Source organism: Vulpes lagopus, chromosome 5, assembly GCF_018345385.1.
Source record: "Vulpes lagopus strain Blue_001 chromosome 5, ASM1834538v1, whole genome shotgun sequence".
Taxonomy (NCBI): domain Eukaryota; kingdom Metazoa; phylum Chordata; class Mammalia; order Carnivora; family Canidae; genus Vulpes; species Vulpes lagopus.
This window is the reverse complement of record NC_054828.1, coordinates 33905153-33919185: the sequence shown is the minus strand read 5'-3', so window position 1 is coordinate 33919185 and position 14033 is coordinate 33905153. Positions and strand designations below refer to the sequence as shown.

Genomic DNA, 14033 nt, shown 5'->3' with positions numbered 1-14033 from the left:
GTGATCAAAATTATCATCAACAAGAAGACAACCTGACACTATGCACTTCAAGATATGATATACTGAAGAAGACACAATATCACTTATATAGTACTCATGCCAAAAATGTATAATTTGAATGTAATTAGAATGAAATAAACAAACCCAACTGAAGGACATTCTATGCTCCATTTTATTTTTATTTTTTTATAATAATTTATTTTTTATTGGTGTTCAATTTACCAACATACAGAATAACACCGAGTGCTCATCCCGTCAAGTGCCCCCCTCAGTGCCCGTCACCCATTCACCCCCACCCCCCGCCCTCCTCCCCTTCCACCACCCCTAGTTCGTTTCCCAGAGTTAGGGGTCTTTATGTTCTGTCTCCCTTTCTGATATTTCCCACACATTTCTTCTCCCTTCCCTTATATTCCCTTTCACTATTTTTTATATTCCCCAAATGAATGAGAACATACACTGTTTGTCCTTCTCCGATTGACTTATTTCACTCAGCATAATACCCTCCAGTTCCATCCACGTCGAAGCAAATGCTGGGTATTTGTCGTTTCTAATGGCTGAGGAATATTCCATTGTATACATAAACCACATCTTCTTTATCCATTCATCTTTCGATGGACACCGAGGCTCCTTCCACAGTTTGGCTATTGTGGACATTGCTGCTAGAAACATCGGGGTGCAGGTGTCCCGGCGTTTCATTGCATCTGTATCTTTGGGGTAAATCCCCAGAAGTGCAATTGCTGGGTCGTAGGGCAGGTCTATTTTTAACTCTTTGAGGAACCTCCACACAGTTTTCCAGAGTGGCTGCACCAGTTCACATTCCCACCAACAGTGTAAGAGGGTTCCCTTTTCTCCGCATCCTCTCCAAAATTTGTGGTTTCCTGCCTTGTTAATTTTCCCCATTCTCACTGGTGTGAGGTGGTATCTCATTGTGGTTTCTATGCTCCATTTTAAAGAAGACTAGGAAGATATGAGAACTAAATGCAACACCTGATCCTGGACAGGATATTGGATCAGAGGGAAAGGAAAATGACTATAAAGGATATTATTGGGGGAACTGGTAAATGTAAACATGTACTAAATATTAGATAATGACATTGTACCATATTAAATTCCTGAATCTGATGACTGTATAGTAATTATGCAAGAGAATATCAATGTCATTTTTCCTAGAAAAGACAAACCAACATATTTAGGTAAGGGGTATTATGTCTATATGATATTCTTAAATGATTCTACAAAAGATATTTGTATGTACACATGAGTGCAATAAGCACAATGACCCTCTGTGTGTTCATGCCTCACCACCCTGACATTTGCCGCTTACAATGAGGAGGTGGGTGGGACTAGACAATCTCTAGGTTTCTTCTTTTTTTAAAAAAATATTTTATTTATTTATTTATTTATTTATTTAAGAGAGAGAGAGAATGTGCACGTGTGAGGGCAAGAGCAGGGGGCAGGGGCAGAGGAAAAGGGAATAGAAGGCTCTCTGCTGAGCAGGGAGTCTGACTTGGGGGCTTAATCTAAGGACCTGGGATCATGACCTGAGCTGAAGACAGACACTTAATAGACTGAGCCACCCAGGCACCCCTCTTTTAGTTTCTTCTATCTCAAAAATTTCAAGACTCTGATTTTACCTCATTTCTCTCATCTTTGCATCTCCGTCTCTTCCTTCAATTCACCCCCGAGCTGCTCCACAATTTGTTTCCCACTACCTTTCCCACAGAGGACAGCTATTATAAATAAGCTCTGTTCATTTAAGGAGATAGGGAAAAAATACGAACAAAATGGAGAGAGTAGTAGAAAATATAAAAACACACTAATTGAACTTCTAGGGATGAAAAAATGCACTGGAAAATATTACACCTTGCAGGTTTTTCACTGTCCAGGTGACAAACCCCTTTCCCGTATTGTACATTAACTCCTGAAAGATCATTTCCTTTAGGCATTCTTCCCAGATTGATTCAAGGAAAGAACCTACTCATGACACTCCTATAGCTACTTCCTTTAATACATATTTAACTTGATTCATTCTAAAAGTCGATCATTCTTGACATTCTTAACATTCTTGACATTCTTAACATACGTATTTGCCTGTTTATTTGTGGCTTAATGTGCTAATAAATCAGACTGTGAATCCTCTCTCTATATATCCATGTCAGTGAACCTGTCTTTGATTTTAAAGGGATTTGTGTTCTTATAGTTTAATAGGACTGGCCTTACTATAAAAAAAATAATCAAAATAAAAATCTGATGCCCCACTTTCTTTCATCAGACTTTATCCCTAAATCTCCAATTGAAAGTAAATACAGGACTTCTGCTTTGAGGATAATAGAGATACACCTTTCTCTAGTCTTCCTACTAACCCTGGACACTATATTTTAAAACATAAGTACTCTAAATGGTAGAGAGAAGACATTAGACTGGCTAGGGACCAGGACCAAAGGAATGAAATGTGGTGAATTACCTGAATTTTTTTTTTTTTGCCCCCTCTTCCCAAACTGGGTGTTGGAAGAAGATGGCAACATGGAAATGCTAGCAAGCACAGACATAAAAGTCCCAATAAAAGCTTGATTTCTCTAGCCAAGAACCAGAAAGATGAAAAACTTTTAGACAATAACTGCTTTACTATGGCCAAATGCAACAGGAGAAAAAAACCATAGTTCCAGCCTAGGGCCTTCACAATCCATGAAAAGAGAAACTGATAAATGAGACAGTAAAAGTTAAAAATTCTTGCTCTTTGAAAGAACTCATTAAGTGGATAAAAAGATAAGCTATGACCTGGGAGAAATTATTTGCAAAACACATATCTGACAAAGGACTAGTATCTAGAAAACATATCGAGCTCTCAAAATGCAATAGATAAAACAAACAATCCAATGAGAAAATGAGCAAAAGACATCAACAGACATCTTACTAAAAAGGATATACAGATGGCACAAAGTACATGAAAAGATGTTCTACTTTATTAGCCATTAGGAAAGTGCCAATTACAACCACAAGGAAATATCATTATATACCTATCAGAATGGCTAAAACAAAAAATAATGACAACACCATATGCTGATGAGGATGTGGAGAAACTAGATCCCTCACATATTGCTGGTAAAAATGCACAATGGGAAAGCCACTCGGGAAAATAATTTTGCAGTTTCTTCTAAACAACAACAATGACATGCAACTACCACGTAACCAAGCAATAAACTCTTGGGTGTTTATACCTGAGAAGTGAACATTTACATTCACACAAAAACCTGCACATGAATATTTATAGCAGCTTTATTCATGATAATCAAAAACTAGAACCAAGTGTCCTTCAATGTGTAAGTGGTTAAAGAAAAAAAACCTGTGATACATTAATGCCATGGAATACTACTTAGCAATAAAAAGGAATGAACTATGATATAAACAACAACTTGAATGAGTCTCCAGAGAAGTATGCTGAGTAAGAAAAGCCAATTCCTGGGGTGCCTGGGTGGCTCAGTTGGTTGACCGTCTGCCCTTGGCTCTGGTCATGATCCCAGGGTACTGGATCAAGTCCCACATAGGGCTCCCTGTTCAGGAGGGAGCCTTCTTCAGCCTTCTTCTCCCTCTCCCTCTGCCTGCTTGTGTGCTCTCTCTCTCTCTCTCTCTCTCTGTCAAATAAATAAAATCTTTTTTAAAAAGCCAATTCCTAAAGTTTACATACTATATGATTTTATCTATATAACGTTTCTTGAAATGACAAAATTATAGAAATGGTGAGCATTTTTGTTGCCAGGAGTCCAGGAAGTAGCAGGGGGTGGGAGGGAAGTGGATAGGGCAGGGCCATTAAAGGGCAGCATGAGGGATGTTTATGGTGATGGAAATGTTCTAAGTCCCGAGTATCAATTTCAATGACCTGGTTATGATATTGTGCTCCAGTTTATCAAGATGTTATCACTGGGGGAAACTGCACAGAAGGCGCATGAGATTTCTATTTTATTTCTTAAAACTACATGTGAATCTTCAATCATTGCAAAATAAAAAGCTTATACTTAAAAAAGTAAATTTGCTGGGTCTGATTACATTTGGCAGTTTTTAGCCCTTTAGACCTTAAAGAATATTCTTATTAGAGGAATCTTCAGGGAGAACAGGATGACCCCAGGTGCCTTGTGAAAAGAAGGTGGGCATACACTAGAGGTTTAAGGACCAGAATGAAGCCAGATACAGAATTTGAACAACACCATATGGTTTTATCAACTTCTTAATTAAGTCCAGGGCTGGCTCTGGTAATTGCCTTGCAGAATTTTTTTTAATAAAACTCACACACACACACACACACACACACACAGAGCTAAATACAATATATCCTTCTTGGTACTGTTACTCAAAATTATTATTGATTTATGTCATGGGACTACAGTCAGGGAGGACTACTTTCAAGCCAAGGCAAGCTTTGTTTACTGAAGCCACATCTGATTAGTGGCAATTATAGCCTTAAATGACAAGTGACATATTTGTCTTTGATTCCCATCCAAACCTCCATGTCTTGTCTCTTCTAGAGATCATAGGTTTTATGCTCGTATCTGATGAATTCCCCATTTAAAAATGACGTACATTCAGTTTTTATGGGTTTCTTGTTGCTGCTCTCTGTGTAGTGTCCTCCCTGTGGAGTGGCCAATGCTACCATGCCATCATCATTGCTCCAACATCAGCTCTCAGCCTCCCACTTCATCACGACTGCCACTCCTGTGTGCCTTGGAGTTAAGGGGGTGCTTTCTCAACTACTGTAGTTTGTTAACGGAAAAGTTAAACTTCTTTCCACTTTTCTGTCCTCTTTAAGAGTAAGTTAGTAACAGGACAGAATTTTTGAGTTTGCTTTCTGCTTCTAACCCCAGAGGTATTATGTATTTCCAAATTTAAATAGTAGATTAGAAATAAACCCTCATACCATAGTGCTTGTAAAAACAAAGAAACAGAACTTGAATTGCCAAAATTCTGTCTTTCTACATGACCACTTAGACTTTTTAATTCTGTTTGAAATTTAAAATAGTAAGATAGAATGTAAAATTTGAGGTATAACATTTTTGTTTAGTGAGTGCAAATTTTAGTTCATTCAAAATGGTTTTTGCTGAATACTATCTTTAAAACTGGAATTTATTTTTAGTTATTTCTGATTTGCTTTTAAACTATTATTATTAAAAAAAAAAAAAAAAAAAAAAAAATAAACTATTATTATTCATTACATAATAATATATAAACATAAGGATTTTTAATCTTTGACTCCAAAAATGCATTATCATAAAAAAGTAGTAATTTATTACCAATTGCCTTTTATACATTGTAATATTTATATTTATATATATTTTTTATTCCACGGGATCACTTGAGAATTCACCAACACCCACTACCAGCCAGCAAAGGGCATATCATTCTTAACATTCCCTCCTCTAGATGACAAAATTATTTCAGTCATAATAATAAAATTAAACAAATAATCATGATGGCCAGAAAAGCAAACAGATTTTAAATAAAATCTGTATTTGATTTAAATGTGTATGTGTTTACTAGCATACATGGCAGTAAAAAATAAAGAGATATATAAATATTACAATGCATAAAAGGAAATCGGTAGTGGATTAATAAATTTTAATGATAGTGCATTTTTGGAGTCCAAGATTAAAAACCCTAGGGTGCCTGAGTGGCTCAATCGATTAAGCTTCTGACTCTTGATTTCAGCAGGTCATGGTTTCATGAAGAAAAAAATAACTAGAAAAGTTTTTTCAGTTTTAAAGATATTCAGTAAAAATCATTTTGAATGAACTAAAATTTGCACTCACTAAACAAAAATATTACACCACGAATTTTACATTCTATCTTACCATCTTAAATTTCAGACACAATTAAAAAGTCTAAGTGGTCACGTAGAAAGAATTTTGGTAACTCAAGCTCTGTTTCTTTGTTTTTACAAGCACTATGGTATGAGGGTTATTTCTAATCTACTATTTAAATTTGGAAATACATAATACCTCTGGGGTTAGAGGGAGAAAGCAAACTCAAAAATTCTGTCCTGTTAGTTACTCTTGAAACAAAAGCCCTGTGGGTAAGTCTCAATATATTGGAAGCTGACTGTGTAACTAAAATTTTCCACATTAACTTTCATGCAGAATGTAGTATTTATTAAAGGATGCATTACAAAAATATGCTAATTTGAAGTTTACATATATTCTTAAAATGTAAGAAAATGTCAACAACTGTTTAGAACTTAGACAAAGATTTTTGGAGGATGAGTATTTTATCACTGACATCATTTAGAATTGCTGGCACATGGAGACCATCAAAAGCTTATCTCCTGTAACTTGGTTTCACAACTGTTTTTTAGCACTTCTAGAGAAAGTGCAACCTCTTACTGCCTGCACCCAGGGTTGGTCATTTCCACGACCTCACACTCATTTTGTCACCACATGAAAAGTCTAGCTGGAAGTGTGTACTGTGATTGGTCTCTCCTACTGACAATTAAGTGCTTCTTACATTTGTAGCAGGAAAATGATTAGATCTATTAAGGGTAGTAGAACAGAACTTCCTTTCTCCTCTGCTTTTTTACTATTATGAGAAGTCATGCAACATATTCTTGGCAAGGAGAAGGAAACCTTCCACAGGATGGAATAAAAGAAACCCCTCCAGAGAGCAGTGTTTCAGCAATTTAGTGGGGGAGACGCTTTGGTAATTTCCAAGGAAGAGTTTCTTGCTTCATGTTTACCCCTTTTGGATTTGGTCTCCTCAGTATTGAAGAATAGCATCCTACTTCTTTCAGAGAGGGTTTGTAGATACTAAGCTCTCTTAGCTGTTGTTTAAATTTTTTTTCACTAGGTCTCATGTGATGGCTCAGATGGTGGTTCTCAAGTATAGTCCCTACAACAGTAGAATCTGAAATATGTAGGAACTTGTTAGAAAGCATATTCTCAGCCCACCTGAGACCTCCTGAATCAGAAACTCTGGAGATTGTTTGCATAAATCCTCCAGGTGATTCTGATACACACTAATGTTGGAAAGCCACTGATTTAACTATTTAAAGACTCCTAAGTTGATACGAAGTTTTTCCCTGTGTTTTCAAAATATTATGCTATGACTTTTAGCATTTATTGTTACTAGTGAAAAGACTGCTGCCATTCTGTCTTTATGCTTTATTGAACTATATGAAATTTCCAGTATCTGACCTTATTTTAGTAAAGTAAATTTACAAGTAATAAAACTCAGCAAAGTATATAATTAAATGAGTTGTGGCAAGTGTACAGCAATGTAACCACCATCACAATCAAGATAGGAAATATTTCCAACACCCAAGGCACCTGGGTGGCTCAGTGGGTTAAGCGTCTGACTTGTGATTTCGGCTTAGGTCATGATCTCAGGGTTATGGGATAAAGCCCCAAGTCAGACTCTATGCTCAGTGGGGAGTCTGCTTGAGGTTCTCTCTCTCTCCCTCTGCCCCCTGGCGCCTCTTTCTCTTTCTCTTTCTCTCTCTCTCCCCTTCTATCTAAAATAAATCAATAAATATTTTTTAAAAATTTTCAACACTCATATTATGAGGGTAATATTCCCTCATTACCCATTACAGCCTATTCCCTCCTCCTATTCCTAGTAAGCACTGATCTGCTCTTTGACACTATAGATCAGATGGAATTTTCTAGAATTTCACATTCATGGAGTCATACAGCACATGCTCTTTTATATCTTGTTCCTCTCATTTAGCATAATGCTCTTGAGATTTATTTTTCTTATTCTTGTCAGGAGTTTGCTCCTTTTTATTGCTGACTTAAAATTCAACTATATGGATAAACTACAATCTGTTCATCTGTTCACAAGTAGTGGACATTTGGGTCAATACAGTTGTCTTGCTTTCTAGCTATTTACAGAGGGAGGCCAATTTCCACAGCAGTTACTCCTTCATAGACAGAAGCAACATCCCTGCTCAGCCATTTTTGATCTACAGTTGATCTCTATTTTGCATGGCTTAATCCAACAGATATCTGTTCTTTCTATCTTCAAGTTTTAGGGTTTTCTCTTGTACCTTGAGTTTCTATATTTCCACTCTTCTACTAGGTTGAGATTTGGATTTATTTTTATTTATTCTACTTAACTCATTTGTATAATTTCTACTTGAAGACTCATATCTTTCCTTGATTCTGGAAAATGATCAGCCATTATTTCTTTAAATATTTGCTCTCCTCTCATCTCATTTTTCTTTCTCTGCAATCCCTACCAGACATCTGGTATAACCTCTTATTTCAACTTCCATGTCTCCTAATTTCCCTTTTGATTTTTCTGGTTTTTCTGTCTGTGCTCTGCATTCTGTATAATTTCTTTATGTATTTTCTGTAATTCTAATTCTGTCATGTTCTCTTCAGCTAAACTAAGTTACTATTTAATCCAGTTGTCTCAGTAAATTTTCTCAATATTTCAACTTCTGGGGTTTCTGTATGTTCCAGTTATTGATTGCTACATAGCAAACTATGTCAAAACTTAACAGCTTAAAACAACCTTTTTATTTTGCTCGTGATGTTGTAGATGAGGAATTTAGAAAAGTTTCCATCAGAAATTCCAGCCTAGGATCTCTTACGCAGTTGCAATTAGTGTTTGGAGCTAGAACAGCAGGTGCTAGAGGAGTTGTAGATGGCCAGAGATCTCTCTCTTTCTTTAGTCACAGGACCTCTACATGGGGTTACTTTGCATGGGCTAACTTGGGCTTCCTCACCCCTGACAACTCCTAGGCAGCTGGTCTCCTTACATGGCAGTTCAGGACTCTACCACAAGTGATCCAGTTAGCAAGGCAAAAACTGCCCCACATTTCTGATTTAACCTCAGAAGTCACAGTGTCACTTACACTTCATTCTATTAATTACAAGTGAGTCCCAATCATGTCCACCAAGGGAAGTGACATAGACCTCACCCCTCACCTCTTTTTTTTAGGCCTCATCTCTTGATGGAAGGAGTATAAAGGACGTATTGTAAGAGAAAAGCATGTGGGATGGGAAACATTATTGTGGCCATGGAAGATCTGCCATGCTACATGATTCTCTTTCAAATTCCTCCTTTTAAAAAAAGTATGTCTTGTCCTTACAAGTTCTCCCCTGCCCCCACCACCACCATTGGAATACTTTTAAGCACACTTAAAGTGCCTTTTACATGATGTCCTGGGTTGTGGATAAGAACCCATCAGGCTTTTCAAGATTGCCTTTGCTGGGGGTTCACCGATTACATGCAAATATTTAGTTTAGATTTTTGGCACAGAGTTTCTATGTGATGACGTTATTGTGAGAAATTAAGCCTGCATTGCCAGCCTGCATAGGCAGCATGGAATAAGGATATTTATTTCTTAGCTGACTCTTTTGTTATCCACGGCCCAAGAATGGGAGCCTGGTGCATGATCTGGAGGGGAGCCTAATTATGCCTACTCCCATGTGCAGAACTAAAGACTTGACTGCCCTTCTTTCCACTTGTTAAAATCCATACCCAAAGATGCTGGGATTACTCATAAGACATATAAGTAGCACTCACCTCTGTAGATTCTCAATTTCTGACACCTGGAAATTTCTTCTTTACAAGATCAGCTATACATTTAAAAAATTTTTTTTTTAGTTTCTAGCAACTTTATATGTTAGGAGTAGAAAGAGGATTTCCCATGTCTTCTTGGGCCTCATCTTGACCAAAGTCAACTGTGTTTCTAAATATACAGCTTTGGATTGCTGAATGCTTGCATTTAATGAGCAGATAAACATTTTTTTATGGATCACCTAACTTCGTTTTAGAAGAAAATAGGAGAAAAAAAAAAAAAGAAGAAGAAAATAGGAGAATCAGATTTTTGTGTGGAGGGGTAAAGAAGGCATGGATGTGTGGATTTGAAGAATAGACAAGTTCAGAACCCACTGGATTCAGGTCATAGATGTCAAGGACCCATTCTTGAAGAGTTTTTCTGGTGTGAGTCTGCTCCCCCAGTGAGAGTCTAGAGGACTCTAATACCAAGTGGCAGTCCCTATTCAATGACCTTTCTATTCCTAACAACTGACTCTCCAGTCATCAGTTGGGTAGGAACTCTGAACTGTATATTTCTCAGAACCCTTGACCATAAGCTTTCCACTTGAGGGGGAAGAATAGCTATACCGTGCCCTGCCATGATTCTGTCCAGGCCACAATATTTACCAACCCCAGGAGAATTCCTCAGAAAACTGAAGTGAACATTCTGGAAAACCAGCAAGGTTTAGCCTACTTTTCCTTTATAGGGGAATAAAACATAATAGAGCATCAAGAACCAGGGCAGCTAGAGGGCTCACCCATGTCACAAGTGCAGATTTTAGGCACAGGTGAGATAGGAGGAGGTGAGAATACTAAGGAAACTCAATCTGATCCAGCAGAGCCAGTTCTCAGGGGGAAAATGTAATTTTTACTAAAATTAAACTTCAGTGTATTTTCTCTTATCTTCCCCTCTTCTTGATACTTATTCAAAGGGAATTATTTTCAGACTTCTATCCAAAACTGTCCTTTAAAATGGAGACTTGTGGGACACCTGGGTGGCTCAGCAATTGGGCGCCTGCCTTTGGACCAGGGTGTGATCCTGGAGACTTGAGATTGAGTCCCACATGGGGCTCCCTTCATGGAGCCTGCTTCTCCCTCTGCCTGTGTCTCTGCCTCTTGCTCTCTCTCTGTGTGTGTGTGTGTGTGTGTGTGTGTGTGTGTGTGTGTGTGTCTCATGAATAAATAAATACAATCTTAAAAAATAAATAAATAAAATAAAATGGAGACTTGTGAGGGTTCATATTTATACAACTGTTATGTATAGTAAGATGATAATGATAAAGATGATTCACCAAACACTACCCATTCCCCAAGGTCCAAATTCTCACCTCCTATGTTAAATATTCTCTATCAACACCAGCCTATTCTGACATCTTCTTTCCTCTGATCTCCAATTTACTGTCTATTCCACTCACTGGTCACGTCACACATGCCTCAGGATTTTCCTGTCATTGTCTCAAGTTATTTATCTCTAATATTCTTTGTAAACTTCTAGTATATTGAGTTTTGAACTCTCTAACCAGATTATAGAATTTTTAAGTCTAGGAATATACATTGCACATCTTCATCTTAATAATTTATAGTACTCACCACAGGCTAAGCATGACACAAGGGCTCCATAAATATTAATAAATGATAGCTTATTTGTTCACTGTTCTTGTTTGGAAGTTTACATGATATACCATATATTCAGAAACTGAGATGCTCTGGAATACAAAGAACCCTTGAAGAGGTGATTCCGTCTCAGTCCGCTTCAGTTTCCTACTGCAACATGGAGATGACAACACTTGCTGTCTCTGCCACACTGGTAGATGAGACGCTTGTTGTTATGGTTATTAGTTGTTTAATCACATGACATAAATATCTTTAAATATAAGCTTACTGTAAAGCCTTGGCACAAATGTGCTTCACTTTATACAAATGACATAGCTCTGAAAAATTGGATGAAAAGTGAGTTTTCACTGATCTATTGTTTGACTTTATCATTTAAAGTTTGATACGGGGGGATCCCTGGGTGGCGCAGCAACTTATATAACTGCAATATGACTTTGGGTGTCCCTCTGACTATCAGAGACCTAAGTAATTTGACCTGAGCCTAAGCCCTCAATTTCTCTACCTGCATAAGTCAGGAGACCCTCCTTAAGGTTTATGCAAATACAACACTTTAATTGCTTTTGTCTTATCTATTCCTTTTGCACCTTGTGTTTTCTCTGGAAGGAGCCCCTGATAGCCAGGATGCTTACCTTGGCCTCTTCACTATTTTCCACAGGAAATCCAATTACAATAATGGTTTCATGAATTTTCATAACTTCACTGAAGGCTTGAGGAGTTAGTTATGAGGGGGTATCATATGAGACATACACTGCCTTTCACCAGTATAGAGACTTTACACCCTATCTCCTATGTCAGAAGCCATCCAGAGCCCCTGCTCCTGATCCATGACCTTCAATACCACGAGCTATTGAAATGTAGCTTACTTCCTAATGTTTGTCTTTTGAGGTGAGTCTGGCCATTCTGTCCCATCTTCAGATCTTTGGGATTCTGGAAAATGAAATTTTCAACATCTCCTTCTACTTATCCTTTTTGAAACTTTTCTTTGCTTCCATTTTCAGTGGAAAGGCCGCCTTTTATTTTTTTCAACAGTTGAAGCCTTATTCTACCACTCATTCTTGGGGTTCTGTCATCCTCTGAGGCCTTGCTCTACCAATTATCTCTTTTCTTTCTTGCAACTTTCCCCACAGCCTATAAACATGCAAAGTTAATTTTCTCTTAAAAGGGACAAACGGTATTAAACTAAAAAGCTTGTACACAGCAATCAATCAACAGAACGAAAAGACAACCTATAGAACGAGAGAAAATATTTGCAAACTATGCATCTAATAAGGGGTTAATATCCAAAATACATAAGAAACTCAAACAACACAATAGCAAATAATAATAATCATAATGGCAATAATAACTCAATTAAAAAATGGGCACAGGATCTGCATAGACATTTCTCAAAAGAAGACATAGGGATGGCCAACAGACATATAAAAAAAAGTGCTCAAGATCACAAATCATCCAGGAAATGTAAATCAAAACTGCAATTAGATATCTCCTCCCTCCTGTTAGAATGGCTACAATCAAAAAGACAAAAGCTAACACGTGTTGGTGATGATGTAGAGAAAAGGGAACTCTTGATTGTAAATTGATATGTCTATTATGGAAAATGGTATGGAGATTCCTCAAAAAATTAAAAATAGAACTACCATATGATTCAGGAATCCCACTTCTGGGTATATACCTGAATGAAATTAAATCAGGATCTCAAGGAGATAGCTGCACTCCCTTGTTTACTGAAGCATTATTCACAATAGCCAAGATATGAAACCAACCCAAATGTCTTTCATCAGATGAAAGGATAAAAAAGATGTAATGTGGGGAAAGGGCGCAGGGTTTGAAAGATGGCAGACGACGTGGACCAGCAACAAACTACCAACACTGTAGAAGAGCCCCTGGATCTCATCAGGCTCAGCCTGGATGAACGAATTTATGTGAAAATGAGAAATGACCTAGAGCTTCGAGGCAGATTACATGCTTATGATCAGCATTTAAATATGATATTGGGAGATGTGGAAGAAACTGTGTCTACTATAGAAATTGATGAAGAAACATATGAAGAGATATATAAATCAACAAAACGGAATATTCTGATGCTTTTTGTCTGGGGAGATAGTGTTGTACTAGTTGCTCCTCCATTAAGAGTTGGCTAAAACAAAGAATTTATCATGTATGGTATATAGGAGATTTTGTATGATTGCCTCTTTAAATGTAGAAGACATCCAATAGAGAAGCCTACGTTCATTTTGATATTAAGAAATGACCAAAAAAAAAAAAAATGACTAAGGATTTTTCCACTCCTGAAATGAGTTGATTTGCAGATAACTCAAAAATTCTTAAGCTAAAGGGCATTTTAATTTTTTTCCAACTCTTTCAATAAATGTGATCACCAGGTGATGTGACATACATACACAATTTAACCATTAGAAAGTCCTGCCTTTGGGGATAACATGGATAAACCTCGAGGACATTATGCTAAGAGACATAAACCAGACAGAGAAACAAAACAAAACAAAACTGTGTGATCTGACTTACATGTGGAATCTAAAAAAAAAAAAAAAAAAAAAAGTGTAACTCATAGAAGCAGAGAGTAAAAAGAATGATGGTTTCTAGGGCTTGGTTGAGAGGATAGGAAAATGTTGATCAAAGTGTAAAAAGTTGTAGTTACACAGAATGAAAAAAATCTAGAGATCTAATATATATGCCTGATTGCTATATTTAGTAATACTGCACTGGACACTGGAAATATGCTAAAAGAGTAGATTTCAGGTGCATTCATCACACAAAAATTGGTAGCTATGTGATGAGATGACATGTTATTTAGCTGGACTATAGTAGTAGTAGTAGATAATATCAAATTATCATGTTGTATGCATTAAATATACACAATTTTTATTAAAAAA

The 14033-nt window shown here is 37.0% G+C and overlaps 1 protein-coding gene across 1 annotated transcript; it reads left to right on the top strand.

Annotated features, from left to right (window-relative positions):
• Positions 1 to 12974: 12974 nt before the first annotated feature.
• Positions 12975 to 13283, top strand: LOC121490516 (U6 snRNA-associated Sm-like protein LSm3). Its single transcript, XM_041754257.1, has one exon. The coding sequence runs from the start codon at positions 12975 to 12977 to the stop codon at positions 13281 to 13283; it is 309 nt and encodes a 102-aa protein (XP_041610191.1).
• The last annotated feature ends 750 nt before the right edge of the window (positions 13284 to 14033 follow it).